The sequence below is a fragment of the Vanessa atalanta genome, chromosome Z, assembly GCF_905147765.1.
Source record: "Vanessa atalanta chromosome Z, ilVanAtal1.2, whole genome shotgun sequence".
Lineage (NCBI taxonomy): Eukaryota > Metazoa > Arthropoda > Insecta > Lepidoptera > Nymphalidae > Vanessa > Vanessa atalanta.
The window spans coordinates 658,456-684,350 of NC_061902.1; the positions used below are offsets into that span (position 1 = coordinate 658,456).

A 25,895-nucleotide genomic window follows, 5' to 3' on the forward strand; every position below is an offset into this window, starting at 1 on the left:
AGAAAGTAACATTCATTAAAAAGACGAAGAAAACGGAGAATATTATTTCGCTTCAATCAAATATTTAATGTATGATCTGATATGGAAGGTATTTAATTAGAATAAGGTATGAGTAATGCTACAATCGCTTTATTGACAAACCAAAATAAATTTAAATGGTCAGTTTTATCATTATCAATAAACTATAATAAGTGTTTATGTGTTAATATCAGTGATATTATAATGTTACTACTTTTTCTATTGTTTTACTTACATAGGAACGTAACTTAATATGAATATATAATTGATAGAATTAACAAATTTTATTAGCATTGTCGTAAATGTATTAATTAATTTAAAAAAATGTAACTTTTAAGTCACAATTTTTATTAAAAATATATAAGATCTATACCAAAACCAAAAAATTAACCCGGACAGTAAATTTGTCTATGTCCGGAAACGGTTCCAACGTCAATCGTTAATCGAACTTTTTTTTCTTGCAGTACAGCAAAAATACGTCAATCAAACAAATGGTGTGATTGTAGCCCTTATTCTTTTCTATCTTTCTCTATCTACATATTTATAACATCACCTACGTGAAACTTTCTAAATATTCATCGTAATGCACGTAATAAGTATTTATTAAAAAAAAACAATCGATCGCGTCATTGTACAATATTGTACACAAATGCACTAATCATGTTTTCGCGTAATATTTATTATTAGACGTCTCTGCCAAAAGTAGTCGCAATTTCTTAATAACCTGCTTAATCATGAATTTCGACGATTGCGCGAGTAGTGGCTATGCCACGGCGGAAACCGTATACGGAACTCACGAAGATAGCCATGTAGTGATGTCGGAGAAGGTTCAGTCCCTCGCAGGAAGTATTTACCAAGAGTTCGAGAAAATGATAGCACGGTACGACGAGGATGTCGTTAAAACGTTGATGCCTTTACTCGTGAACGTATTAGAGTGCTTAGACTCCGCATACCAAACCAACCAGGAACACGAAGTAGAGCTGGAACTCTTGCGGGAAGACAACGAACAACTGGTCACTCAGTACGAGCGCGAGAAGTCAGCTAGGAAACACTCTGAGCAAAAGGTAAGTAACTGAATAGTTATTTTTTCATGCACAAAGTGTAGACCTTGATTGGATTTCCTTTGTTTTGCTAGCAAGGCTACCTTAATTCATGTTCAGTAGTTATCTGTCTATGATTGTTTCATAACTTGTTTTTGTTATAAAGTTAATTTTGTGTATTGTGTAACTACTCAACACGGTAAATAATGTGTCACCCACTCTGTTATTTTAATCTCAAGGTAATCAACAAAACATCTCTGTTTGCATAATTTTCTAATTTAAATGATGTATTTTTTTCTCTAATAGTATTAAAATTTATTCTTTAGAATTTATCCTTCAATACATGTTAATAATAAAATGATAAGCCTAACATACATAATTGATAAACACTATATCTACAGTTGTTAAATCTTTAGAGAAAAAAATTACATTGGTAGAAATATATCAATGCAACATTTTAATTTACTTCAATTACTATAAAGTCACGAATTGATTTTTTTTTCTTGCTATGAAAGATATTCTTTTATTTACGTACAATTTCTTTTTTCTGGGTAGTTACTTGAGGCTGAAGATCATTATGAGGGTGAAAGAAAAGATCTGACAGGGAGGTTAGAGGCTCTGGACAGCATTGTACGTATGCTGGAGCTGAAGCACAAGAATTCCTTGGACCATGCCAGTAGACTTGAGGAGAGAGAAAATGAACTTAAAAAGGTATAAAGCTCAGTCATAGTGGCTCTGTTAATCTTATGTTAATATTCTTTATGAACTACATATATTCAAGAAGTAAAACAAAGCACACAAGCAAGCACAGTATACTGTTACACTTGCATAGTTAATTCCATAAAGTATTAAATATTCAGAACCATTTGTTATCAATTTTAGTTTATACTTAATACAACAAAATTAACCGAATATATGTTTGTCAGGAATATGCTAAACTCCACGAGAGATACACAGAGTTGTTCAAGACTCATATGGACTATATGGAACGCACCAAGTTGCTGCTGAGTACAGCTAGTGACCGCAGTGAGGTGCGTGGCCGTCTTGGTCTCAATCCAGTTGGCAGGTCGAGTGGTGAGATACCATTTTGTCTTAATTTATATGTGCCACTATTTTGTTTAAACTTTTAGAAAAAATGTCTTAGTGTTCCAAAAGCAACTGTATTAATGTGTTTTAAGCCATATTTACTTCCGTGAAAACTCTTGATCTTTCTGCAAAGGAAGTTAGATACAATACATTGTTAGATTAAAATTTAATATCCCACATATAGTTTGGGTGCTTATGGTACACATTTTGTAGAAAGTAAAATGTCATCAAATGGTATTAACTACTACTACTACTAACTATGAGTTCTGACATATCTGACATCTTAAGATAATGATTACAATAAATTCAGTAAGATATAAGATTATTTAATATATTATGTTTATAATTATATTGAATGTCTAGGTCCCATATCATTTGGGTTTGCATCTCTGGAGGGCTCAGTCCATGCAGTGGAGCAGACTGAGAGCATCCCCGGTAGTCCAGTCAGTCTCTCATCCTCCCCACCATCGCCTCCCATTGGTAAGATTACATAATATTGTAACAGAGTTGAGGTTAACACCAAAAATTAAAGTGAATTTAGAATTTATTATTCTTGACCAACTTCAAAGAAAATTATAAATATTTTGTAGGAGCAGAATTAGCAGCCGTCAGAACTGTGGAACGCGCCCACCAAACTGATCCCATCAGACAACAAAGCCAAGTAAGCGTTAGAGATACTTTTTACTAAATATAATAATTATTGAATTTTTCGTTTCGGTAATTTTCAATGATTCTAGTAAAATATAGCAACATACTATTAATGTTTTGCCATACTTTTACTTGTTTTTATACTTAAAATGTTTAATAAATAAATTCAAACAAATCCAGCCTCATTATTTGTATATAAGATACTAAAAATGACTGCAGTAATACTTGATATGTTAGTGTTAATATTACGACATATTTCCTAAAGCACATTTAATATTACAAAGGATTATAAGGTTTACATTTTGTGTGATGAAATAAATCAAAGTTATGTTTATTGATGCGTAAATAACAATTTCAATCAATTAGGTAATCTCGGCACGAAATCTATAAAATTATTCAAAGTTATATAGATAGACGTTGTAACTACAGTAATCATTAAACATTATGTAGATGTATGACTATTTAATTACGAGCGATGTAAATACAAATGTCAAGGTCAGTGCTCCCGAACCACGAGTCCGCCAACTTCCGTTACACCCGTCATCGCCACACTCGCACGAACTCGAATAGTGCAACGAGCTCAGCTTCGACTGTTCGCACTGGAGGGGAAGAGTGTACAAATACGCACACTCTCTGATTAGAGCTATTTCTCTGTTCCGAGTGAACAATTGCACCTGCGACAGCAGACGGCAGACAGGGGTTAGGCCTTCGCTTTTGTTCGAGCATTCTTTCAAATGTCCCTCATACAAATTGTACGATAGACAATCTCGCGTGTTCATTGTCGTACACTGGTAACATTTTATGCATAAAATGTTCTTGCACATCGTTAGAAACAACGTTAGTTGTATTGTTAATTCTATAATACTTCGCATTTTCTAAACGCCATATAATTATAATTGTCATCCGACACATGTCAAGTTGATTTATTTTTATTTAATGTTGAAAATGAGGTTTTGACATCGATTAAGGTAATTCGCAAAGGTTGTCTGTTAATGAATTCTAAGGTTTTGTTTTTATAACTTTAAATTTCGATTATTGTGTTAAAAGGGTGACCAATTTATATATGTACATACTCATGACAATCGATATACTTATTAACATCTGGCTAACTAGTAAATTCTGTTGCGATTACAATTGGTGTATGTTACTCCATTATAAAGAACTTTCGTAATTTGAACGATGATATCCGAGTCGCACAAAATTTACATATATACAATCTTACAGGCTACGTCGCCAGTGGCGCCACCTACTGGTGCGAGTCGTTCGCAGACCAAAAGCGAGAAGCGCAGTGCGAACACGCTGTATCAAGAGCTCGCCTTCCATGACACCGACGTCACTATCGCTGAGGTCGATGAAGGCGCGGATATAACTGGTATATAATGCTGTACTCAATCTCTCTTTCTCTCTATGTATCTCTCTCTCTCTTTTTCTCATACACATACATACGTATACATTGCTTTCTATTGCTTAGCTACCGTGCTTACTGGTATCTCTTATTCATATATTTCACAATTATGCCTTATTAAGCTGCAGTTGGCAATTTATTGATAATTAGTTATATTTAGTGAATTTTAACTTTAGTGCTAAAATGAGAAAATAACACAATGTGAGCGACTATATGATACTTTACATTTCTGGTAACCGTAATCATTCAAGACTTAATAATTTGGAAGCAAAGAAATAGTAAGCTTAATAGATTTATACTTTATTTCCAGGGAGCTGGGTTCACCCCGGAGAGTATGCGTCTTCGGGTAAGAGAATGTGGATCGCACACATCATTCATCACTTTACATTCATTTTTTATCTTCTTTGCGTTTGTTGTATCGCAGCTGACAATATACAATACGTCCGAAATATAACACGTCCTGCTGTCAAACGTATTTTAACTGAATAATCATTTATCTCCTAACTATTGATTAAAACCTACAAAAAATTTTAATTAAAACCGTTTTACGACCGGTGTTTAAAATAATTTCTATACGTGGGAACGTAACTAATAATCTCTTACTAACAAGCAATACAATACTTAGTGGTATTGTAACACGTGGAAGTTTTTCTGTCTGAGTCAGTTTCGATGTGCTATTCCACCCCGTGACCCCGGACTAATGCAGTTTCTTCTGTTTCCATGTTCTAACATACGTTGCATCGACATTGCAGTTAACGATAACTACTTCGGTGAGTAAAAACCGTTATAATTTACAGATTCGCGTAACCTTAAGTCTCGATTCTATTTACTGTATTTGCTTGCTTTTTATTATAATATTTATATATCATACCATTTTTTTCATTTAGTTAGTGGATATTAGTATATTTTTAGTATATTTTTTTGCTGAGCCAGTGTAACTACAGGCACAAGGGACATAACATCTTAGTTCCGAAGGTTGGTGGCGCATAGGTGATGTAAGGAATGGTTAATATTTCTTACAGCGCCTTTGTCTATGGGCGGTGGTGACCACTTACCATCAGGTGGCCAATATGCTCGTCCGCCAAACAAAGCCATAAAAAAAATAAAAATAAAAAAAAAATTACTATTGACTTGTGCTTGGTATTACGTATTAGTATACGAAGATATGATAAAATAACTTCGAAAATAAGGCACACCTCAAGCGCTTAATGGTTAAGTTACGATTTTTTTACTTAATCTAGCCAGTTTTATAAGTACAATTAACTTATTAGAAACGAAATAAATGATAAATAAAAAAATTTGAAGGGATTTGATTTATTATATATTATGTTACGAGTTGTTTCATATTGATAGTAATAAATTAATAATATAACAACATTTTTATACAAAACTATTTATATACAAAATATCGTGCCTATGCTATTGGCCGTTGAGGAGTTCCTTCGTCTGAAGCCAATTCTGAGTAGATTCAGCTGTCCTGTTTTAATTATAATATGATAAATTGAAAAACAGGACCGGCTGAAGTTTTTCTTAATAGATTCCAGTATGTGTGGACACCAACCTTATATTTAAAATTATATTTTTTTATTATACTGTTTCTTACCATATCAACGTATAAAATCGTGTAGTATAAACAATATATTGTCCTCTCTTTCTAGCAGTTCATTTCGCTGTCTTTGTCTTACTGTATTATAGGCGGTTGAGGTGCGCAATATTAGAAATTGTACATATATTTTGTTAATTTAGTTTATATATCAAAATCAATATAAAATGCTAATATGTAATATAAACTTTTTTTTTCTTGTTTTTTTTTTTTTTCTACCAGTACGTAATGCGTGTGAATTGCATGTGGATTACTTTATCTGAACTGAGCTTGCTTAATCGTGTCAGGGTAATTTATTCGTATCAATTATTGCAGAAGGATGTGCGTTATTAAATTTATCTCGGTCAGTAGCCGCTGCCCGCTACTTCGCGCTCTAGATCACGCATCCTTCGTTCATTATCGGAAGTCGTAAACTTTTAGACGTGTAACCGAAACTTGCATTATTGTTCTTATGTATTTGATTCATTGACTAGCAAGTTCGATTGTATCTAAATAGCTACTTTATTAGTATAAAATAAAGTATTTAAATTATTTCTGGATCCTCTCAGTTGCATTTAACGTAAACGTCTTCTTCCATGATCATGAAATCAATAGTTAATCTTACAAACTAAGAATGACAATATACGCAATGTTTGTTCTTATCGACAGGTATGGGGAAAGAAGTGGAGAATCTCATCTTGGAGAACAATGAATTACTGGCAACTAAGTAAGTTGAAGCATTATATTTTAAAGTATAGTTAGCAAAATGTACTGATTGATTTCAAATAATTGTTCAAAGTAATATTCTACTACAGTATTCTATAGTATACTTACTCTGTTGAAAAAATCTTGTCTTGAGCTTCAAGATTATAAATATGTCGGTAAGATTCTTCGAAGAATGTAATCAGCTTAATTATCTGTGTCGTTACCTCAAACTAGTATTATCCAGTTACTTTCCGTGTGCTGCGGAGCTGACTCTTCCCATTTGAAACTTATTATGACTTACAGATTACTTTGAGATCGCTATTGTGAACGTTTTGTGTATCAGTGATAAACTTTAAATGTAATATTGTAAATAAAGTAACAGCAAACAATACAATGGCACGAATACCTCATTCATACGTACGAAAATAGTCAAGAACCCAAAATTGATCCCTGTAAAACACTATCTTTCATCACTCAATAATCTTTGTATAATGAACTTAGATCGATACTTGTATTTGTTATGTGTTTGGAAAATTGGATTAAAAAATATAAGTATTGCTTTTGTATTCAAAATATAAATTATGATGTCATAAAAAGAATAGACGACATAAAAACCGAAACATATCACAGGTTCTCATTTATGTATGTGTTTAGGAACGCACTGAACGTGGTGAAGGATGACTTGATAGTAAAAGTGGATGAACTCACCGGTGAGCAGGAAATCCTACGCGAGGAAGTGTCCGCACTGAGTGCGGCGCGCGAGAGGCTTCGCGAACGAGTGTCCCAGCTGGAGGAGGAACTACGGCACTTGCGAGAAGCGGTCGGTGCCGGTGGAAGCGCAGCAGCGGGTGGCGGCGTTGGAGGAGGAGGGCACGATGACGATGAGGCTGACGTGCCGATGGCCCAGAGACGGAAGTTCACGAGGGTCGAAATGGCACGCGTGCTTATGGAGAGAAACCAGTACAAGGTACAACTCGATTCAAAGAACTTCTTCATTTTGATTGCCCGACCGCTATGGTTGACTCACAGACGAGGACACACCCAATGATGACTAAAGCGGAAAAGAGACAAAGAGATTTTCACATAACATAAAATTTTTGGTGTAGATTATGTTAACTATGATTTTATTGGTTTTGGTGTACGTTTTGCAGGAAAGATTCATGGAGCTGCAGGACGCAGTGCGTTGGACGGAGATGGTGCGCGCGAGCCGCGTCGACTCCACCATGGATAAGAAGAACAAGCAAGGCATATGGAAGTTTTTTAGTAAACTTTTTAGGTAAATATATTAAAGGCATCAAATATATATTAATTTTTATCAATAATTTGCAGTCAATATGGTACGTTCGCTTAGTCAAGTACGATGTCTTGTATATTGTCTTATAAATATGCATAACCCTCGCCGTGTTCAAATTCGTGGTCGGGCCAAAAAACATTTACAGGATATTTCTTTAAAGATATTCTTAGTATCTGACCAGAATTTGGTCTCGTTGTTCTATGTTCGAATTCTCTCCAGTCGAGTATGAGAGTATGCATAGAGTATGAAAGTCAGCGAGCACGTACTCAGTTGGCTAGTCGCTTGATAAAAGACGCCGTAGCTGAAATTTTTAAGCACGTCATCACTACTTACGTCGTTATTATTTTGTGAATAGTAACGCATTCAATTATAGCCAAGGTAGCCCAGTGGTTAGAACGCTTTAACCGATTTTCGGATTCGAATCTAGACAAGCACTACTGAGTTTTCATTTGTGTTTTTAATTAATTATGTGCTCGGCGTTGAAGGAAAGCATCGTGAAGAAATAGCTGATGTCAGCAGCGTGGTGGTGTCAGCACCCAGTACCACACATACCATTCGATGATAGTCGAATAGCTGTAATATTTTAATCTAAATGGCTCGTGGGTCAAAGCTCGGCTAGGCCTCGGGTTCAAATCTCGATATGGCCAACATGACATAAAATTTTACTGAGCTTCGTCAACTACGAATTATCAGTAACAGCTTGGTGGTACTTTTGTACCTCGGAAATTACGTAAAGTTCAATCACGTCGAATTGTGAGTGAGTAAGTAAATTGGATGAACCACACACACTTGTGCACTGCACTGTTGGCTAGTCTCCGTTATAGCTGCAATCATTCGAGATATTGTATAATCACCAAATATTTATAATATTATTTAATAACCAAACCCTAGTAGGGTTATACACTAGCATTATTATTAATATTATGACTGATGATGTACATACGCATTCCATCGAATGGAACTTGTTTTATTTGCGTCTCTAGTTTCGTAAGTATTTATATCGATATTAAATAATGTTAGCAGTGCGAACTATATAAATGCTTTTCTTATTTTTATCTGATTTGCCTTATATTTAAACAAACTTTTAATTGCTCTGAAATTGTTTATTTGTAGTTGCTATGTATTATTTGTAATTTCTGCTAAATGCGAAAATCCTTTTTTTTAACAAATGCTTTTTTAATCCGTCTATCTATATGATGCAAGGGGTCAATGCTTGTGAGATTGATATAATGATATTTTTTTCGTAGTATTAATACTATAAGGGCTTTCCTGATTAAAACTGATGGAAGGTGGTACTCAGGAAGCATGCGCTTTCAGCTCTAAAAACGATAGCGGTGCGAAATTTTTGAATGATTTTTTTATTGCTGCGAAATTATTGTGCTTAGATATAGAATATTTTTTTAATAACAAAATGACAAGATCAATGGTTTACTGCGTAAAGTTAGCGGTAGATTGAGTAATCTAAGTCAATAAAATCACTCTCCGCCCATAGACACTGGTAATGTATAGCATGCTATCTGAGATGGTACGTCCCTTGTTCCCTGTGCGAACCAGACTGGTTTGCACAGAGCCTTAACACAAGTAAATTATCTATATATGTTAATATGCTGTTTGTTTTGGATTATGTTCATTCTGTCATATTTGATAAGTGCTTGCTTACATTGTTATTACCCTTGTATCAATATTATTTATGTCTGCTAGATATCTTGTTAGGTAATAAAACATTATCACTCATAAATCTATAATATCTTTGAAAATGTTAGAATTCAAGGTATTATACGATTTTTTATACAAGCTATGTTTAGTATATCTGCTTAGCTTACAATAGTAGTCATTTATCATATTACTTTTTGCTTAGAAACCCAATGACATATTACCCCATAAAAATTACCGGTACCTTCAAGGTCAAGGGCTCGCTTGTGCAAACTACCGCGCCGCACTTACGTTTGGTTCAACCTACAAATACTTCTGGTGTCAAAATAGCGAATGTTTTGTTATTGTATTATAAATTAAGAGGCGGCAAAACTACGCAAATGTTATACGAACGGAATATTCAATAATAATGTGATTTTTATCTTTATGAAATAGATAAGTGTCGAAGCTGTTAGCGCTCTGCGAGGGTAATAAGTGTCTGCGTGTTATTTTCATCTGTTTTAATCATCCATGTCACTTGTTGAAGCCGCGCGATTTATCCGCATTCATATTTCTATGATGAATATGTTTTCCCGATCGAATGTCAGCTGTTTCATCTCATGTCTGTCTTAAATACTGGTATCATAACTACACAAAAGATACTACAACGCAGACGCACTACGCTCTTATCCTTTAAGTTTCATGAACACAACCAGAGAGTCAGATTTTGAACCAACTCGAAATGACTCGTCTCATTGGTCTAGTGGCTAGTGCTGGCTAGTATACATCAGCATCCAAGGTCGTGTTGTAAATATTAATAACATGTACTCAGTCTAAGTACTAAGTTGGCGTTTCGCGAATTCAACACGTAAATTGCAATCATATGGTTTGTGTACTACATTCAAATATATGATTAATTTTAATTTGATTATAATCGTTAATTATAATGTTTTGTGTTATATCTGATAAGATTAAGATCGAAATCTGTAGCGCGCTGATAATAATTCGATCTTATATATTGAATGTATCGAACAAGTGTTCAAAATTATTATTTATGGTTGCTGAAGTAGATACATTTCCGCTAAGCAAATTTATTTAGTTTTATATGTGAAGAAAAATATCAGAGGTCCCTTGATTGATTTGCATGATATTTTGAAACGGTTGCTTACACATCAGGCTCAGCGTTATACTAACCACCTGTCGACGCGACAGTTGCAGGTTTGATCCTGACCCCTAACAAGATGTATATCTAATTGTATGCAAATTAGAAATATACATACAGATAACTACTTTCACCAAAAACTATCGTAATGCTCTTTGCCTTTGTCCCGTCTAATTAGATTGGCGCGCGATGTGATTTCTATGTAAAATTATATGATAGTCTTAAAGGCTTGGTTCGATTCCCGTAAGTCAAACTTCATTGGGAATGCTTTAGTTGGTGGGTTAGTTTACCGCCACCATGTGCATTGACTCTTTTTTTTTAATGTAGCGTCACCGTAATGGATGTTCAAATATAAACTTTATTTTAAATGTATATTTTGTTTGTCGTCAGTACGTCGGAGCGGCCCCAGCGTCCACTCTCGACGCCGCAGCTGCGTGCGGTCGCAGCGCCACAGCCACCTCTGCGACACTCGCGCACGCAGGCGGACTTCCTCGAGACGCAGCTCTCCGACCACCATCACCGCCGGCACGACCATGCACGCTGCGACCAGTTCCGACAGGTAACTCTACCATAATAACAGACACGACATACTATATCACCGCAAATACCGGGAGTCTATTCTAACATTAGAAGAAATAACGATGAACAAACAAACCTTTGATATATATATGTACAATGTACGTATTCCATGAGTTTTGTTACATTATATCCCAAAAGCAATCCCTTAATAATACATCTTTAATTTAAATACAATGCAATATACTTAACCGCAAAAATCCACTTTCCGTTAACGACTATAAGTTATTAAGCTAATTGCGCCTCAAGCAACAATGTTTATAAAGTGTATCAAAGTCAAAAACCTTTATTCGATAAAGAAGTATTATACTTGCTTATTGATTGTCAAAAATCTACCACCAGTTCTGACATAAGCACCTCGGAAATGAGAAGAACCGGCGAAAGAAACTCAGCGGGTTTTTTTGAATATCATATTTTACAATTGATGTTTCCATACAATAATGATGAATAGATTTTCGTTATTTGAAACAGTCTGAGGGCATCTCATTCCCATGGCTATCAATCAATTAAGAAGGCAATAGTTTTGTAATGTCCTTGTAATGTCCAGCACACAAACACTCTTTAACTATTCTTAAAAATTTTACAATTAAATATTTTTGAACGTTTTGTAAAATGGGATCCTTTTGTAAAATCGTTTACATTTACTACAAAATAGTTACTAATCATATGTAATCGGGTAGTTGAAATGATGAGTTTATACTTGTTCTCAGTATTAATAGTATGTACGTCACAGTTTGTGGAAAAATCATTTGTTTTTGCGTACAAACTGGGTTATCATTAAAAAACAAATTGAGAAGCGATATTCATTATTTTAATTTCTTTAAACTTACATCCCAGGCCCGGCCCAGGCCAGCTCAGGCCCAGCTTATAGATTGAACAATATAACTCTTCTGCAATACAAAAATGATATTAGACATTATATTATGGAATCAACTAAAATACACAGTTCATACAGAAATTTAGTGTCAAATAAAATATTACCAAGTTCTTTTTTCCTTTTCGCTAGGTATGTAATTATTTACTCATGACATCTTTGTCTCCTTATTTGAGTAGAATAGACTAAAGATAATTAATCACGAATGAAATGAATGTATGCTTGTGTGTGTTTTATTGTCAATTAGCCTCATTAGTGTTTTGTTAATTTTTGTTTCTCCTTCTCCTCACCTAATTCCTTGTCCATTTTTTCTTCTTTTCAGTTGAACGCTGATGACGAATCTTCGGAAAATACTTTTGATTGACTTAAGTTTTTTAGCATTGTTGTGAATGTTTTATTATTAATTTACATATTATATTGTTTTAAGTGTACTCGTATGTGATATGTTAATGTGATATTTGTTAATAAATTATATTTTAGTTGAATTAATTTGTTTAAAATTAAAAGGAATTCCTTTTTCTCATAACAGAATATATTCATAAAAATAATTTCCTTTTGTTGTCAAATAAATATGGATAGTCGTACACATAAAATATTCCTACCAATATAAATTTAGCAAGTGACTTAGTAAATTAGTAGTAAAATAATGAAGAAGTAAAGAACGTGCGTGGTGCGTGTAGGTGCGGGCTCACGTGCGCAAGGAGGATGGGCGTACGCAGGCATACGGTTGGAGCCTTCCGTGCAAGAGCGGACAGACGCAACGTGGCGCGCTCTCTTTATCGTCAGGCGGAGTACCCGTGCCCGTGCCTGTGTTCTGCAGGTGAGCTCGTAACCACAGACCATATAAAAGACCAGATATATATTATCATATCAACAAAAATATCTTACGAAATAAAAGTATAGATAAACATTTGTTGATAGCGTGCTATTCTCGAAATAACCAGTGATTAAGTTTTTATGTGAGTTTTTCAGTTTGTTAGTTACCTTACACTATGAGTAATGTACAAAACGCAACCCGAGAAAACATATAATTTGACTAATCTATAAGATTCGCATTATGTGCGTGTAAACGATTATGCTAATATCAAAACATATGCATTTAATGTTTATCTTGATGAATTAAAAATATTCCTAACATATTTATGTTTACTGTAATTACTTGATGATAGGGCTTTGCCCAAGCCCGTCTGTCACTTCAAGGGACATAACATCTCAGTTGCCAAGGTTGGGGGCGCATTGGCGATTTTTTTGCGAAATTGTTAATATTTCTTATAGCGCCATTGTCTATGGGCGGTGGTGAACACTTACCATCAGGTGGCCTAGTTGCTCGTCCGTCCCATATAATAAAAAAATGTAATCTTGTAGATAATTCATAGACATGTAAAATACTATTATTTCTGATGTGATTTTAGTTGTATTAACACGATTTATTTATATAAATAAAATAGTTATTTTATACGAAATAATTTCAGACCGATAGCGGAGTCAGAGCCCCAAATGACGCTGCTGTGCGCAGCAGGCGTGGACCGAGGCGGTGGTCGCACGCCGGACGGCGGTTGCATGGTGGGCGACAGTGTCTTCTATGATGGCAGAGATAAGAAACAGGACGCTATGTGCTTAGGTCCGTATATAAATCCGTATTATAAAAACGACACATGTTGTTGTCTAACCAATTGAAGACGGATTGGAATGACCGCTAAAATTGAATGAAATAATCCAGCAGCTATTTTTTGCTGATTTTAATTAGTTTTAAGTTAACACGCCCTAGGTTTCGATTGATCTTTCATGTGGCCGAAGAATTTGAGTACTCGTAACTAGTCTAGGAAAGTATTTATTTGATTTGGTTGATTTAATATTTGTTATTGAGAAAATTCATCTTATATCATTTTAAGGCGTTTCGTTGGTAAACGTGTTTATCATGGCAAACGCAATGTTTACGGGTTGAACTTTAATAAAATCTATTATAATGGTCCAACTTCCCTAGTGCACAAGTACTAGCCCAACGCGTACTTGGATGCTTTACGTTGCCAACCCTTAGCCGTGGAACATATTTTGACGAAATCTGTACAATTTAAACGTAGTATGACAATGCAGTATACTGCTAAGTAGTAGCAGATCCTTTTTAAATATATTTACAAAAAAAAACACGTGTGAACGTCAGCACATTACTCGAGACTGACTCCAATATAATTAATTCAATAAATTTTCGAAACCATTTTTGCAAACTGTAACAATATTTTTTCGCAAAATTAACATATTAAAAAATTACAAATTTGTGTACAGTAAATTTTTACAATATAACTTTGAAATTATAGTTTCGTCAATATTCAATTTCAATTTATGCAATGTTGACGCAACTATTTTGCTTTATGAAAAAGTCGATGACGAAAAATATTTGAAATAAACTCATACATGGTTTTCGAAAGATATATGATGATACTATTGTTGGAAAAATTTATCTAAATCGTTATTATTTTTTGATGCTATTTAAAGTGTAAATACGTACAATTTTATAATATGATTATTTTTGTCATTACAGCGTACGAAATGAGCAAAGCTCAGGGCTCGAACTCGCCCGAGGTAGAGCAAGGAGACGAGCAGCTCCCGAGCCCGCCCGAAGCACCAGTCGAGAACACGCTCTCTTCCCTCGTCTGGATCTGTGCCAACACCCAGAACAAAGGCATCGTTATGGTATTCACTTTTATTATTTAACAGTACAACGTTATGCTTACGGCCATAATTAGAGTCAATATGATACATACTATAAATTGCAATAACAACACTGGTACTAGAGAGAGAAGTGTGTAATTAGGATAATTTTATTGGTACCATTATAATTGTAAACGTTTTAATCTTAATACTTCATTTGTTTATGAATGATCATTACTAATAATAATTTTATTGAGTAACACTAATCCACTCAAACTATAATACTTGAGATTTGATTCAAATGCGTCGGAAAGAAGATAACAGCAATTTGTTTTAATAGAATATTACATAGCACCGTTATGAAGATCTTAGATAACAATCATGATGACCGAGAATGGTCTAGCTACATCGAGATGCAGCCTGACTTCACGCTGACTAAAAGCGGTGTCCATGTAAAGGTGCCAGTGACCAGCTAAGACATCAAAGATGTCGTAATCAGTCAATAATATCGCGGCTACAATTTTAAAGGACCGGGATGCAACTGTACAATATCTTTTTTATTTTGCTTTACACAAATTCAGTCCTGAACAACGAGTAGTAGAGAACTTCAATAGAGTAACTATAAAAGTAGCGCCTACCGACTTTGGTTGGTCGTGACGAGGGAATCCCATTTTAAAGACAGATCTACGAACTATTAGATAATATAGACGAAATAGAATTTATAAACCTAAACCTTCAAAATAATTATAAATTTAAAACATAGCTATTAATAATTAAATCAAACTGAATATATTGAGATTCAATACATAAATATGGTTTGTTCGCAGATAATCGACGCTAACAACCCAGCGGATGTTATCGAATCATTCCCCGTGAGCGACAAGCACATCCTTTGCGTGGCGTCTGTGCCCGGAGCGCTTGATGACGACTACCGTGAACTGCGCGAACGTGACGCTCCGCCGTCCTCGCCCGCGCACGTGCAAGCGCACAACGACGCAGAGACCAAGCGACATTCGGTAACTATTCGCAAAACATTTCAAAACGTTTCTTATAATTAAATTACTATTAGTACTATATAAAAAACATGAATACTATTAACTTTTCCCTAACGTATTATTGATTTATAATTTTACTTATCAATTTCGTAGCAATCATTGTTCTGCGTGGGCAAGAGCGACTCGACGGATAGTCAGAGCAACGGTACTGTAACGAGTAACAGCAACGGGACAGGTGAAAACGGCGAAAAGGAAGTGGTCGTTGGAAGTACGAGGCTGGTTAGCATCATTTATTTACACGCATTAGTTATAATTTGTTGATATAACTTAATTGATAATGTAATATAATATATAATAATAAATATAATTGATATAATTGATAAATATATGATAATACAATATTCAGTAAACTTTTGATCGTCAGTGTTCAGTTTATTGATTATATAATGGAAAATATGCATGACAGAAAAACACTTACCTTAGAGTACTAAAAGTATAGAACGATCCTAAAGGGTTACGTGAACAAATGTTTTTGTTCGAACAACCTCCATTTTTATCTTTTCTCTAAACAATCTACAACTAGATCTGTTATCTGAACTTACATTAACCAAACCAAGTTAAAAACATTCATCGTTTACTTAAAGTTGCTATGAATAGGATAATAATTATATTTTAGCTTGAGGATTTCTACCTAAAGTATAAAAATTCAAATTTAAGTTAAATTTAAAAATTCAAACATTGACTCAATAATTTTGTAATCATGGGGCATCGTAAAAAATCAGGGTAAACGGTAATCACTGGCGTTTCTTCAAAACTCGTCGGAAACAAAAATCCAAAAAAGATTAATAAATTAGATAATTCAATCCAGTACATGTCATAACCGGGCATACTAACCGTGTCACGGAAATGGAAACACTACCAACTCCCACTCTTAGGTCTGCTATTGAGGGTCGGAACACCAAATTACTTCTTACTGGACCGAAGTACGGTTTGAATCTAGGACCATGGAATCTGCAGCCTTATATGTAGAAGTAGTAGTAGTAGTAATACGAATGAAATATCTTATCAATCATCACATAGGTTCAAGCAACTCTACTGACCCCGCCCAGTACGCCTGCTAAAGAGTCGCCACCACAGCAGCAGCCACCGACTGCAGTGAGTGGGAACAGCGACGTGGTCAAGGAGCCAAGTTTGAAATCTGAACAAGAAACTGAGGGTGGTAATGCTGACAGTCCGCCATTATCTTCCACACCAATAAATGGTAAATTTAAATATATAGTCTAAGTCATATGTAAAAACCATTGATTGAAGTCTCGCCCATAGACAAGAATTATAAGCACTGACCTGACAATGTCAATTCACACATACACTTTACATGCACATTTCAAGCCGGAACAAAGACATGAAACATATTGGTGTTTAGTAGTAGAAAGACCCACCCAGACGTGACCGCATATATTTCAAATTATATATAATAGTATAGTTTAGTAAATATTACTCGAAAATATTTAATGTCATTTAAAATGGTGTTTTTGAAAAATTTCATCTGTTATTGTGTTTTTATAAATGGAAATGTCATTGCTTTTTTTTACGAGATATTTAAAATCAATAATTTCAAGCTTGACTAGTCCTCTTCTTTAACGATAGACGAGAGGAAGAGGGCTATGTGATTGACCGTGAAGTCTTCTCCAACTTCAGATTCATTCTATCTTTAATCAACAGCTGAAATTGTCGATGTAACTGAGAAACCCTTAATCAGATATGACTCGAGACTCATTGATATCAATCCTATCGCGATGACGGCTATAGTCTGCACTGAAAGCAAGGCCACTCTGCTCTCATTTCGCTAATAATTGTATGGAGCAATGGTTCGCTCCGAAGATGCATTACGTATTATACAAATTCGCTTCAGATGTACATTTCTGTGGAGAATTGAAAGTATGCCATACAAAAAGAATCATCGGCGGCGTATTATCAATGGCGGACGACCTCCGTGGTCGAGTTGTGTGTACATCGGTTTTCATGGGTACACCACTCCGAGGTCCCGGGTTCGATTCCCGGCCGAGTCGATGTAGAAAAAGTTCATTAGTTTTCTATGTTGTCTCGGGTCTGGATTTCCATAACACAAGTGCTTTAGCTACTTACATTGGGATCAGAGTAATGTATGTGATGTTGTCCAATATTTAAAAAAAAAAAAATGTATTGGCATAGTTAAACTCCATAATCTTAAGATATTTTTACTTCTAAAGATTCTTTGAAGAGTATGGTCGTGACTTACATTATTTAATATACTATTACCATTTTATCGTCAGACCACCAAAAATCTGGGGGTATTTCTATGCCCACTTTATTGACATCATAAAACATACGAATATCATAGTTTCCTCGCTTTCTGTTAAGAAAATGTAATATTTAAAATCGATCAAAGAGTAATATTTCGTCTTTTTTTTCTTCATATTGTAATTTTATTCTCAGCGTTAACGGAAGCTCGCAACTCACCGGAGCCTGGCGTAGATGCGTTCGCACAGGAACAATCGGAAGCCTTGACGGAAGAGGGCAAGCAGGCGGAGGAGACGATGCGAGATCGCAAGATGTCTACCGTAATGGCAACCATGTGGCTTGGAACTAAAAGTGGCGAGCTCTACGTCCACTCTGCTATTGGCAACTACAGTAAATGTTTGGCAAGGTGAGGTGGTCGATAGTCAATCAGTTACTTTATTCCACCGTGTTTTTTTTTTAAATAGTAAAACAGACGGACCACTTGCTGGTGAATGGTCACGACCACCCATATCCATAGATGTCGTAATAATATTCTAACTAATATGTTAAGTGCTTTGTACCTGTAGTTACAGTGGTTTACTCCTTCTTCAAACAGGAAAACAACATACCATTGCGGCTTAGCCGTAGACTATTTTTTTTTTATGGCATTGGTTGGGCTGACGAGCATATGGGCCACCTGATGATAAGTGGTCACCACCGCCCATAGACAAAGGCGCTGTAAGAAATATTAACCATTCCTTACATCACCAATGCGCCACCAACCTTGGGAACTAAGATGTTATGTCCCTTGTGCCTGTAATTACACTGACTCACTCACCCTTCTAACCGGAACACAACAATACAGAGTACTGTTATTTGGCGGTAGAATATCTGAAAATATCTATACGATGATTGTGTGTTCCCTACCTAGACGTGGTTGAAAAAAGCCCTACCAACAATTAAAGTGATAAATTCTTAACAGCAAAATAATAGTAAGAATCAAGAGTTGGCTTAACAAATCTAACCTTCTAATAATAAAAGGCCGTAAAAGATTACTCCAGTTTCAATTCTGATTAAAGAATTTCACCAAGTTTACCCTATCTGCAGTTATTCCATTAGTTCAATCAACTTGTTTATTGTTTTATCATTAATAAAATGCTTCAGTAAAGTATGAATAATTTAATTAATTCAGGGTTAATCTGAACGATGCGATTTTATCAATCGTGTGGTGTTCGTCGCGATGCGTGGTTGCTCTCGCAGATGGTACCATTGCCATCTTTGCTCGTCTTCCCGACGGACAATGGGACTTTTCTCAATACTGGCTCATGACGCTGGGCGACCCCAAGTGTTCAGGTAAAATATTTTGTAACTTCAACTAAACAATAATATTTGAATCTTTTAATTTCTGAACAAAACTAAAATTTTTGTTGAAAATAATCAACGGTAAGTTATTTTGCTATTTATTTTTGATAATTTTGACTTACATTAAGATCAGTACAAGTTCGATACTTTGTTAAAATTTATTTTCTCACATGTGATAAAACAGTGTGTACGTAGCCCTCAAAATATTTTAATGTAAAAAGTAAGATCGCTTGTGGCATACCAATTTCTAAAACAGATCCAGTTGACTTTTCGATTAGTAAAACTTCCTGAACTTTGACTTAAGTATTAAGAAAATAAAAAAGCACATTACTTTTAAAATTTACCGTTGAATGTAAAACTGTTTCATGCTGTACACAATCAAACGCCTTAGGCTAATCATTTCCTATGTATCGTTAATATGTTTAAGTGCTAATGCGAGTGATTTGTTTCCAATATTTTACTTTAAGTATACAGCTTTTATTACTGGCAGTTTTTCTGTTTTCACTCAAAACACCCCATAGATCGTTAGATAATTTTTTTAATTGCCATTTAGGTTGAAACAATTATAATTCAAAATAATATGTCATCCCTTTGGTTTATAGTACGTTGCCTAAGCGCTGTGGGTGGCGCCGTGTGGTGTGGGTACCGTAATCGTGTTCTGGTCGTGGAGCCTCGCTCGAGACGCCTTCTGCACTCACTCGAGGCGCATCCAAGACATGAGAGTCAAGTGCGGCAAATGGCGGCTCACAGAGACGGCGTTTGGGTATGTAATTACGTTTATAAACATTAATGTTTCTTTTTAATTTTGTAATAGTCGATGAGTAAATATATCATTTGATTGTAAGGGGGCATTCTCGTTCATAAACATGTCCATTGTAAGAATTATTCACTAGTCCTTAACACACTTAACACATCTTCAATACGAAGTAAGAATCTATGTCTCTTGTAACAGCAATTGCACTGACTCACTCATCGTTTGAAGCTAAAAATAGCAAAACAGTTTTGTTGATTGACATTGGATATCTGACGATTAGGGTTCATCCCGGCAAGCACAACGACGAAGAGTTTAGAACCCTATTTACATAATAATAATAATAATAAAGCTTTATTTAATTCCACATTCTGATAAATAAACTAGTATAAATAAAATTATTTTTGTTCAGATTAAATTAATTCATATGGCCTTCGGGTAACAGCCTCCTCCAAAGACTTTCATCGTTCTCTGTGTCTAGCCAAGGTTATCAAATTTGCTATCTTTACCAGTTTATCGGTCCATTTATGGGCGGCCTCTAGCCCCACGACCTTTAGGACCTTACCATTTCACCACTCTGATGGTCCGCCTGCCAAAGATTTATTGCCAGCGTACCAATAAAACCTAATACATTTTTCATTCAATTTAAATAGGTTTCAATAAAAATGGACTCGGCGTTGCGGCTGTACCACGCTCATACGTACGCCCACTTGAAGGACGTGGATATTGAACCATACGTGAGCAAGATGCTGGGCACGGGCAAGCTGGGCTTCTCATTAGTGCGGATCACAGCGTTGCTCATAAGCTCGGGTCGTTTGTGGATCGGCACCAGCAACGGCGTGGTCATCTCGGTACCACTCTCTGAGGGATCGCCTGCTGCTGGAGCTGCTTCGGCCACCAATTGCCTCGTGCCAACCTCGCTTGTCACCGCTTCTGGTTCAGTTGCGACTACGAGACCACCTATACCGGGTAAGTTAAACTTAAAACAAAAGGTTATTTTGGCTTGTTAGCCGAATCAATCTAATTGAAGTCTGGATAAATGATAATATTTTACGTTACTATCAACATCGGAGTTATAACAGAGTTCACAACATATCCTATGTTGATTCCTAACGTATTTTTACTTGAAATACGTGTTTTGTGTGTAAAATACAACATTTATCTCATGTGCCTTAAAAATCTGTCAGTCAACATCATGCGGAGCTTATGATCGTTGAAGACAGAAGGAAATCTGTTACTGTCTACGAAGATGATTCTTGGACTCGATGCGTTTTCTTATTTATAGGTCATGCCGCTTTGGTGCGAGCCGGATCAGTCGCGCCCGGTGACTGTATTCCGCATTGCTCAATGGCGCACGCGCAGCTCAGTTTTCACGGTCACCGCGAGGCTGTTACGTTCTTCGTAGCGGTTCCCGGTGCCGCCCAACAGAACTCACCAGATTCGCCGCCACCTCCAGCTCCACAACCGCCTACCTCGCCCACACAACGACATTCCGCCACCGCAGCCACATTGGCTACGTCCGCTGCACCTCCCATGCTCGTCATATCCGGCGGGGAAGGGTACATCGACTTCAGAATAGGTACGTAACTCACGCGAATCGCAGTTATATTGGTAACACGTTCACAAATCGACAGGCGTCGGAAGATAAGAGGATTATTATCAGATAGGCTGATGTAATTCTCTAAATGATATTATTATATAGACTTCATGGCATTAAAGCACTTCAGCTGTATTTAATATCATCCGAGTCGGACCTAATAAAAATATATACTTATATGTGTTCACACAAGAATATCGTCTTGTTATAATTTCCATTCCACATAACCGCTTTTTCAATCCCTTTGTTTTTTGGACACTTTTATGTTTTTCTTATTTCCAAACAAGCAATATGCACGTTAATCTCAGTATAACAGGTAGGCGCCAGGCTTCGGCTTTAAACGATTCAGCGGATACGTAGTAGTAACGCTTATATGCTTTGATATGTACTTAGTTTTATGTTATATGCTTGTAGTTTCCGGTAGGGGGTTACCGCGTTTGCGTAAACTAGAGAATTGTGTGTTGGAGAACGTAAGAAATCCCGGAGACTTATTATTAGTTTTTTTTACGCTCGAGCCCCTTCTTGTAATGTACATTTATTTTGCTTATTTTTATTGTTAACAAGTGCCTATTGTTTGTTTTGAAAGCGATAAGTTTTTCTAATAAAAAATATTAAGTCAATGACGTTTATACTCTGTTTTTTAGCGGTTTTATCTTTATGTAACAGATCGTTTATAGAAAGCCACACGACTTTCCTGTAATATTGACATATGCCAATATTCTATAAGTTGGACATGAATGAAATGTATTTAAAAAATGCTTTAGTATTTGTTGTGTTTGCATTTCAAAGATATCATTCTGAGCACGGCGCCAATGGACTGTCGATAAATAAATATGATGGACTTGGCACCAGCGTTAGCGCACGTTGTAGCCATCACACTATTTGTGGTGGAGCGTCGTATGAATTTCTATCCTGTCTTCTCTTTATCTTCTCTCTGTCTAATTTCTCAGCCACTCGGGACCTTCTATGTCTCCTGTGTATGAATTTTCTCTATATTCTGTCTCAATCTTCTACATGTCCCTCATGTCTAATCGCTACTCATAATAATACCCATTTTAAATGTAGCCTTTTCAAGTTATTCGTAGACATTTCTGTGCAATTGTATTTTCACATTACCGAGTCGCTAAAATAAACAGAGTATAAATATACGCAATCGTGGAAAACCATGAGTAAATTATTAGTTTTTCTTATCGGTCGCATTTATATTTTTTGCCATTAGAGGAGCATGCCGATGACGTACGAGATACCGCCTCCCACCTCATTGTTTGGCAGATCGTTGACTCCTGAACGTACCTGATAGAATATAAGGCAATAAAACTCTTTCTAGTTGTAACCGGTACGTGTTTTGTGTTTACGTCACGAGGAGCATGTCGCTTGGGATCTCGCACTAACACGATAAGACAAGCTGAGGCGCTCCCTGCACGTACTCCGCACAGCACGGGCTAAGCCCACTTATGGTCCGCTTAAACAGATCTCGTACGGAATGTAAACAAAGAACTTTACTTTAAAATGTGTTTCCGCCATTGAAATGGTTAATGATATAATTTCCTGATATGGATGGTAATGTTTACGGTTGTACGAGTTCTGTTTAAAAGGGTCTTTACTAACACTTCTTCTTCACGTCGTCATCGGTACACTGACTCTGTCATACATCCGTCTGTGGCCGCTTTATACGAATAAAATAAATAATCGAGTACTGGTACTGGTTATTAAATTATATATATTCAGTCTGGCAGTCGGAATTAATTGAATTTTAAAAATATTCGACATTTGCCTGCTGCTTGAATATATTTTTTACATATTATATCTTCATCATTGCAGATCTTTTGCAAAATCACCGTGGATAATGTATCGTTTGACGCTCGGATGCACGGATAGGAATATTTTAAAATGATGTTTATGTCAGAGACAGGATTTAATGATACATTATATTGATGTGTAATAAGTTTTGTGCGTGTGCCGATGATACAGTAACATCATAATACCATTGTCTGAAAACATTACTTGCAGTACAAATTCTTATAACTATGCCGCTATGAAGTAACTTTTTTTCATATTTTAGCAATCTAAAGCAAATCAAAATAGGAAATTTGATGTTAAATGATATGCTTTTATGCTTACTATTATAATGTTCGACGTATATGATAATTCATGACAAACAAACAGCTTAACGAACATTTAGTTAAAAGTTGATGTCCAAACATAAACATTCCAATTGTGTTAAGTACTTAGCCTTTGACTATGTGCAACTTCAAAGCGGTAAAGTTCGAATATTTGTACCATAATAGTATAAATAGTACAGAGCTCCGTTCGTTTTGTATATGGCTAACGTGTATATTGCTAATTATAGTATTATCCACTAAAAACTACTGTAAATCTTAGTATATATAATTTTAACAGCAATTAAAAACAATAAACATTCAGTATCCTATCACTAAATGAAGTATTACAATATTCATCCGTACATAATTGTTGATATTGTTATATATCGACAATTCAATGTCGGCAGCTGACTCGGAGATGGAGGAGAGCGTCGTGGCGGCGGAGGACGGCTCCTCGAGCGGGCACAGCTCGCTAGCGGAGCGCGCGGCTCGCAGTCACCTCATCGTGTGGCAGGTGGCCGCCGCCTAGCGCTGCGCGCCGCGCGTGCTCGTCCGCCCCCGCCCGCGGCCGCCCTCCGACTGCGACTACGTCTACGTGTGCACCTCCGCCAAGCCCGCCGACACCTTCCAATCCTACGAGTAGATGTCGTTGTACGTCGAGGTAAACGGAGCGTAGTTATAAGTTGTTCGTGAATTAGAATCGTTTTATTTTTAAATCGATCCATAGTCCATTCGACACGACCACGTCCCGGCACCACCGCGGCCCGCGTGCACATATCAGGGCGACTCCGCTACGCGCGGCAACAGACATTGACGTTATATTAGTGTATCGAGCGCTACGTGCTTCTCGCCTCGCCCCGGCCGCTTCATTCCTATTGTGTATCGTATGAGTTGTATTCAAATGTAATATATCGCTCACCTCGTCGCACCGACTCGACGCGGTCGATGTGCAAACATTGTATCGCTGCTTTAACGATAACGTTAAACTAAATCTCATATAGTTGTAAGTTACGAGATATAACCACCAAAAATTCTTTATAGAATCTTTATTAGTGAGTAGTTAGCGGTTTAGGATAATAGTCGAGATATTATCTAAGACGTTAGATAGCTGTACGAAATATCTCTTAATGTAGAACAATTTTATTTTCGACTGATAACTATAACGGGCTGTGGTTGTCATCTCCATCACAAGTTTAGGTTTAAGACGAGTGAAGTATTTAACTTTAGTCGAGTGTGAGTTCATTCGCTATCAGACGCGACCCAGTATCGCTGCTGGAGCCAGTGTAGTGTTAAATTTACCCTGTAACTAATAATACATTATTATTTTGAGGAAAGTCGACTAGTTTCGTTGCGTGGTTGCAATTATATATCTGTACTCGAGTACCAGTGGTAGATATTATCGTTTGACGTTATTCATGTGACCGCATGATACGACACATACATGAAATTAATCCGAACTTTGCTGGAATACCGACTGTATAGTTGTAACTAAAAAAACTGGTTTTATTTCTCAAAAGATTTATGGTGCAAATTTATTTATAGCATAATTTAGATAAGATACGTTTGTTATGTGAATAATCAAATAAGTTTTTTTTTATTTTTTTTTATTATGTATTCTGTGTTCTTCGATTATAATGTGATTTTTATTTACTCATTTATACAAAATGAAATTATTAAAGAGTTAAGTCACGTGCTATTTATTTTTAGTCCGAATATTATAACCGTGTTTATAGGGTGTTTAATATTCGTTCGGTTGTACATAATAATATATATATTTATATTTATAACGAGATCAGTTGTAAGGCGACCTGCGAGCGAGCCGTTCAGTGGCCGAGACCACTCGAACGCTTCGATTCCTAGTCAAAACAAACGACCTAGATTAAATATGCGAGGCTTATGTTGTTTTGCTTGTGTAACGAGTAGGCTGACGCCGAGGGTTTGAAGGTCGAAATTTGCCTTATATATATACACAGCGCAAGTCTTGTAGTTGGGCATTACTATACTAAATGTAACGCTTGACAGTGTACTTTATGATATCATATGACGTATTAAAAAATGTTTATACATCACGTTTAAAGCTCGGAACACACTCGCATAATCACGATCGAGCTCAACACGGTAATATTACACAGCGATGTTACGCTCGTCTACAGTTCTG

General features: G+C 36.0%; 1 protein-coding gene across 3 annotated transcripts; it reads left to right on the forward strand.

Moving 5' to 3' along the window:
* Positions 1–465: 465 nt before the first annotated feature.
* Positions 466–24,413, forward strand: LOC125076219 (JNK-interacting protein 3). Of its 3 annotated transcripts, XM_047688282.1 has the most exons (25): positions 466–1,082; positions 1,614–1,769; positions 1,985–2,132; positions 2,508–2,624; positions 2,735–2,805; positions 4,017–4,164; positions 4,508–4,543; positions 4,950–4,967; positions 6,449–6,506; positions 7,139–7,451; positions 7,636–7,760; positions 10,963–11,131; positions 12,703–12,842; positions 13,495–13,643; positions 14,562–14,713; positions 15,499–15,687; positions 15,820–15,945; positions 16,747–16,927; positions 18,142–18,352; positions 19,118–19,278; positions 19,890–20,050; positions 20,692–21,007; positions 21,324–21,617; positions 22,855–22,971; positions 24,145–24,271. In XM_047688282.1, the coding sequence occupies exons 1-24, from the start codon at positions 753–755 to the stop codon at positions 22,920–22,922; spliced, it is 3,837 nt and encodes a 1,278-aa protein (XP_047544238.1). In that variant the 5' UTR covers positions 466–752; the 3' UTR covers positions 22,923–22,971; positions 24,145–24,271. The 3 variants fall into 3 exon arrangements, with proteins under 3 accessions (XP_047544238.1, XP_047544236.1, XP_047544237.1); XM_047688280.1 differs by lacking the exon at positions 22,855–22,971 and having other exon boundaries at positions 24,145–24,413; XM_047688281.1 differs by lacking the exons at positions 4,950–4,967; positions 22,855–22,971 and having other exon boundaries at positions 24,145–24,413.
* The last annotated feature ends 1,482 nt before the right edge of the window (positions 24,414–25,895 follow it).